Source organism: Denticeps clupeoides, unplaced genomic scaffold (assembly GCF_900700375.1).
Source record: "Denticeps clupeoides unplaced genomic scaffold, fDenClu1.1, whole genome shotgun sequence".
NCBI lineage: Eukaryota > Metazoa > Chordata > Actinopteri > Clupeiformes > Denticipitidae > Denticeps > Denticeps clupeoides.
In genome coordinates, this window is record NW_021630015.1 from 667,880 (window position 1) to 673,849 (window position 5,970).

The following is a 5,970-nucleotide window of genomic DNA, read 5'->3' on the forward strand; positions in this document are numbered from 1 at the left end:
AGAGTGGACATAATCCTGTTTCTTTTTTTTTATTTCTAATTATTTTGGTGTCTGCCCCATTGGGACAGTTGCATATATATATTTATAATATATCCGAGATGGTAATTTTAGAATTTTTCAAAACCTAAAAAATATTTTTAGAGTTTAGAGAATAAATAAATTCAGAAGACCGATGACTATTTGTTGCAGCGCCACCCAGCGGCCATTAAAGTCATCAGCAGAGGTCAGACCAACAGCTCCGGTTTTATTTATACAGCAAATCATAAGAAATAAAATCATTACTGTGTACAGGTTTTAAAAATTGGACAATGATCATCTCATCTCTGTACAGACATAAAATACAGTTCAGACAATATGAAAAAAATTGTGTATCAGCCCATAGCTGATATTTCCTGAACACTAACTGGTCACAAATACAGAGGTTATGATAATACCAATGATCCAGACATGATACAAATGGACACGCCTCTACATACAGACTGTGTTTAAAGGCAAGATTCTGTTGTATTAAAATGAAAAACATAGAGAGAAATATAGAGAGAGAAACAAGGTCTATAAAAAAATTAAAGGGAAATGTAATTTTGACATGGCAAATTACGAGCTGCCTATAGAATGGTTCTAAAAATAAATTACCATCGTCACCATCATCACTGCACAGAACACCACATCTCAGCAAATACAGACACGGTCAGAGGGTAAACGTCCCTCCTTAAAACCAGTTTTCCTCCAGAAGCGTGTAGGTCACATCTGCACCTCCAGGAAAAAATTCTTGTTTCTGACATGCTCCTCTTCCTCTGCGGCCCTGTGAGCAGCGTGCAGCTCCTGCAGGACGGTGAAAAGCTCCGCCACGGCGTCCGATTCCCCCCGGCCTGAAAAAGAAGGTGGTCTGATTTCTTTCTGCTGTGAGAACTTGGACTGCGGCGCTCTCAGCTCATTACGTACCTTCTGCAGACTCTTCACCTTCCCTCCGCTTCCTCAATTCGGAGTATTTGTCCCTAAAAACCATACGTTTGTTCATTATGCACGTGCACATTCCCGAAATGCGAAACAACGGAGCATCACCTCATGACCGGCTGCACGCCGAGCAGATGTCGGAATATGAACTGGGCCTGGAGTTCGTGGTCCGGCGGGTCGTACCACTCCTGCAACATCACGCCGCCGTTGGTGCGGTCACACCCCGGATCTGGGCGAGAATAAGAGCGGTGCGGGTGAGATGCGGTGCAGGAAGCGGCCGGACTGTGAAGGGACGATGGCCGCAGTACCGGTTCTGTCCTTCTGGTGGCAGCAGCTCCACCTGTCTGCCTTGTAGACGCCGGGGTGGTAGCAGCTCAGCGTGTCGGCGTTGCGGCTGCACGCCTTCCTCAGGGTGGAGAGCCAGTGGTTGAGCTCGTTCATGCTCTGAAACGGGGAACGTGGCAGATGGTGGAACGAGATACCAATCAGAGAACTCTGAACTCGCTCTTATCTAAAACGTCCTGTGATGTAATGACCTTGCAGTCGAGGTAAAGCGTCTCCATCTGGCCGCTCTCCTCGCTCCAGATGATCTGCATGACGTTGGCGCTGCCGAAGCTCTTCTCCTCCACCTTCTCGACTGCCTTCACCTTGCCCAGAGAGATGAAGGAACTTTTCTGTGGAATGGAGAGGAGAGCGTGACTGTGAGGACCACGTTCCCTGGCCTACTGACATCAAATTGAAATTGTGTTTCATCATCAAATGAGTGAAAGTGAATTGCAATGCAATTGTCATTCTGAGACGCTGCAGCACAGCACACAGTGACATGGTGAAACGTGTCCTCTGTATTTAACCGTCACCCTTAGTGAGCAGTAGGCACCATGACAGGCACCTGGGGAGCAGTGTGTGGGGACGGTACCTTCACCTTTGTCTACAAGGCAGAGAGGACCCAAGCGGCACACTGATTATAGATATATAAGTGAAGTGATTGTCACAAAGCAGCACAGCACACGGTGCACACAGTGAAATTTGTCCTCTGTATTTAACCATCACCCTGAGTGAGCAGTGGGCAGCCATGACAGGCGCCCGGGGAGCAGTGTGTGGGGACGGTGCTTTGCTCAGTGGCACCTGAGCGGGTTATAGATATATGATGGCGGGGTTATAGATATATGATGGCGGGTTATAGATATATGGTTGCGGGGTTATAGATATATGATGGCGGGGTTATAGATATATGGTTGCGGGTTATAGATATATGATGGCGGGGTTATAGATATATGATGGCGGGGTTATAGATATATGGTTGCGGGGTTATAGATATATGATGGCGGGGTTATAGATATATGGTTGCGGGGTTATAGATATATGGTGGCGGGGTTATAGATATATGATGGCGGGGTTATAGATATATGGTTGCGGGGTTATAGATATATGATGGCGGGGTTATAGATATATGGTTGCGGGGTTATAGATATATGATGGCGGGGTTATAGATATATGGTTGCGGGGTTATAGATATATGATGGCGGGGTTATAGATTTATGGTTGCGGGGTTATAGATATATGATGGCGGGGTTATAGATATATGATGGCGGGGTTATAGATTTATGGTTGCGGGGTTATAGATATATGGGTGAGAGTTATAGATATATGGTAACAACAATATAACAATATAGATATAAGGTAACAACAATATAATAATAAGATAACCTTGTTTTAATTAAGAAATGTTGTTTTTGTCTGTTCTACTTGATACTATATTGATTGGGTTAAATAAAATTGCATTACTAAAAAATTGATTAAAATACAGTTTTTATTGACTAAAAGTAGACTAAAATATTTATAGATAATTCTGACTAAAATGAGACTAAACCTGACTGGACTAAAATGAGTTTGGATGTGACTAAAATGACAGCTTGACACAAAGACTGAACAAAAAGTAAAAATTAGACAGGCCGCCAAAAACGACCCCAGCTGGTTGGAGCATCACCTTGGAGTTCTGAGTTCTGGAGTAGGACAGCGTGCTTCTGCTCAGGGTGACAAAGAACTTTTTGAACGGGGAGGTCATGGGCAGGCACTTGTCCTTGGTCCTGTGGAGGAACAAGAACCCCTCCTTCTCCAACGAGCCGCACTGGAGACTCATGCGGGCCTGCAGGCCGAGGTCTGAAACACCAAAGCAGAACCCTGAGAACCGGAGGTCACGGTCCAGGCTGGATAAGAACGGGACATATTTTAGAAGGTACCTTCTGCTTCAGTGTAGCTCACAAGCCTGCTGATGAAGTCTTTGAGCTGGGCGATGCCCTGCTGGACGGCCGGCTGCAGGGGGACAATCCAGGGTTCTTTAGGGCAGCAGGCCAGCGTGTCCATGTTGGCGATGGACTGAACTGTCTGTGGAGGAATGGAGGAAAGATGAGTGGTGGAGATAGTACATCACGGTTCCGTTCTCTCGGAGGAAGCACCTTGGCCAGCAGGAGGAGCGTGCGGCTGGTCCTGGCGTCGGCGTGCTTGTCCCTCAGGTGGAAGAGTTTGGGGGACATGATGGCCGGGGAGATGAAGCGCAGACACAGGAAGCTTGTCACCGCGATGAACTTCACCTTCTGCAGGGGAACACGGTGGAGCTCAGCCCACTGGTCACGTGTTAGAGGACTTTATGTGCGGTTCTGCTCACACACCCGGTACTCGGGCTCGGGGAAGCGGTTCTCCACGCGCTCGTACAGCTGCCGGAAGGCGTGGCACAGCAGGGCGGGGCAGTAGGAGGCTGACTGCTGGATGGCGTGGAGCAGCTCGGAGAGGTAGGACTGGAGGTGGCCGACGCCCTGCTGGATTATCTCAGCTTCGGTGTGGACCCGGTGGAGACCTGTACACCTGACACACACACACACACACACACACACACACACACTGAGCTGCCACTGCGACCATAAACCAGGCGACTGCGGTGAGGTTCTGAAGTCTGAGTAGAACCCTACCCCGCCTCCCTCAGCTCCACCTTGTTGGGGTCCAGCTCCACGTATCGCTTCTCCTCGTAGATCCTGTTGATGACGGGACCCAGGAGCTTGTGCAGATACTGCATCCCGGCCACCTGCCAGCAAAACGTGGAGGAATCAGCAGTCGACAGACTCCACACAAACATCTTCATCCGGATTTACCTTCAAAAACGACTCCATGGATTTGGAAGCCAGAGAGTTGCTCCGAAAAAGGGTGTTTGGCTCACCTGGAAAACAGAATTCTGCTGGGACCAGAAATCTGAACATTTTCCAGACAGAAATTCATAAATGCATAAAGGAAGAGACAAACACATCATCAAAAAAACTATACAACTAGAAACTGAGGAATTATGGGAGATTAATTTTGGATTTCAGGGCCATGTGACCTGCTCCAACTCACTGGTCTTGTCCAGCTCCAGTTTGAACAAGACGTCCAGGAACTCTGTGACCTGCCCCTGACCCAGGAACAGATTGACCAGGTTGGTGGCCACTTCCTGTCGGCTCTCGGCGGTGGTGGTCTCGTCGATGAGCAGGATCAGGTCTGGACAGTTACCCTGCAGATCAGTCAGAATGACAGTGTGTGCGCGAGTGTGTACGCGAGTGTGTACGCGAGTGTGTACGTGTGTCAGCTGACTCACGTTGAGGTGGGAGAGCACAGACTGGCGCAGCAGCTGGGTGAGCGGCTGGTAGCAGCTGGGCGGCAGCACCGTCTCGTCCCTGAGCCTCAGCTGCAGCCGCAGGGCCCCCAGAGCCCCCCTGAGACCAGAGAGCAGACATGAGCATCGTGCCCGCGGCGATGGAGAACCCAGCTCTGGAGAACCCAGCTATGGAGCTCTGACTCATCTCCGCCCTTCCTGCTTAAAAGGGCCTGCGGTCGTGAGGGGGCGGGGCTTTTATTATGGAGTAAACGCTGAGCTTCAAGTTCAGAGGTCAGAGTTCCGCATTTATCTCCGGGGAAACGTGTTTATCTGTGACGGGCCCGGCGCCCGATGCCGCGACAGATGGGCGACAAAAAGATCCAATCAGGGAGAAGATGTCAGTGGGCAAAACATCAACAAGAAGAACCACAACAGCGGCGGGATTAGAGCCACATAATCCCAGGAATTTTCATCACGTTTCGGTTTCAGTTTGTAATCCATCCGTTTTGGAACAAAAAATTCATTTTAAATGATTTAAAAAACTGAAATGAGATTTTACACTTTCTTATGATCTGCACTGATGCCACCGCCCTGCCAGTTCTCGGGTCTCCAAATGGAACCATTTACATAAGAACCTGCGTCAGCGGCCCGTGGCGCTTCTCGATAATCCGTAACGTGGATCCGCATGGCAGGACGAGGGAGGATTTACTCCGTGAGGGGATTAGAACAGACGCCCCAGAGAGGGCGGGGTTCTGGTTCCGGAGGGGTCCATGGAATCGTGGCTCGGTCAGCTCTACTCACTCGTGGTGGTTGTGTTTGGGTTTGTCGGGCCCCAGACGGAACCAGCCTTCCTCCTGCTGCGCCAACTGCAGCCCGCTGATGTTGAACAGAACCTGTGAATGAACAGAACTTTACACACGGGTTCTAATGCATCGGAACATGCTAGAGAAGAAGCCAGCACCACCAGTCAGAACAGATTCACTGATTCTTGTCAGTGAACACTGACTCACTGATTCTCTTTTTTGAATCTATTCTGTGAGTCTAGTTCAGTTTCGTGTTTATATGAAATATGAGCGAAGCTCTGACTCACGATGGCCGTTTCAGGACATGCTAGAGAAGAAGCCAGCACCACCAGTCAGAACATACTGAAGATGTTTGCAATTGTCTTTATATTAAATGTCAGTGAACAGCGACTCACTGATTTGTTCTGTGAGTCTAGTTCAGTTTCGTGTTTATATGAAATATGAGCGAAGCTCTGACTCGTGATGGGCGTTTCAGAACATGCTAGAGAAGAAGCCAGCACCATCAGTCAGAACAGATTCACTGATTCTTGTCAGTGAACACTGACTCACTGATTCTCTTTTTTGAATCTATTCTGTGAGTCTAGTTCAGTT

General features: G+C 48.6%; 1 protein-coding gene across 2 annotated transcripts in view; it reads right to left on the reverse strand.

Annotated features, from left to right (window-relative positions):
• Positions 1-224: 224 nt before the first annotated feature.
• rasa4 (RAS p21 protein activator 4) overlaps positions 225-5,970 on the reverse strand; it is a 15,024-nt gene continuing 9,278 nt past the window's right edge. For both annotated transcript variants that reach the window (XM_028967737.1, XM_028967739.1), the window contains 14 exons: positions 5,378-5,469; positions 4,577-4,694; positions 4,339-4,492; positions 4,101-4,165; positions 3,921-4,033; positions 3,624-3,816; positions 3,411-3,548; positions 3,195-3,339; positions 2,942-3,114; positions 1,491-1,628; positions 1,263-1,398; positions 1,063-1,183; positions 943-995; positions 225-869 (listed from right to left, as the gene is read on the reverse strand). In XM_028967737.1, coding sequence (XP_028823570.1) covers positions 742-869; positions 943-995; positions 1,063-1,183; positions 1,263-1,398; positions 1,491-1,628; positions 2,942-3,114; positions 3,195-3,339; positions 3,411-3,548; positions 3,624-3,816; positions 3,921-4,033; positions 4,101-4,165; positions 4,339-4,492; positions 4,577-4,694; positions 5,378-5,469 — 1,767 coding nt within the window. In that variant the 3' untranslated portion in view covers positions 225-741. The remainder of the gene's footprint in view (positions 870-942; positions 996-1,062; positions 1,184-1,262; positions 1,399-1,490; positions 1,629-2,941; positions 3,115-3,194; positions 3,340-3,410; positions 3,549-3,623; positions 3,817-3,920; positions 4,034-4,100; positions 4,166-4,338; positions 4,493-4,576; positions 4,695-5,377; positions 5,470-5,970) is intronic.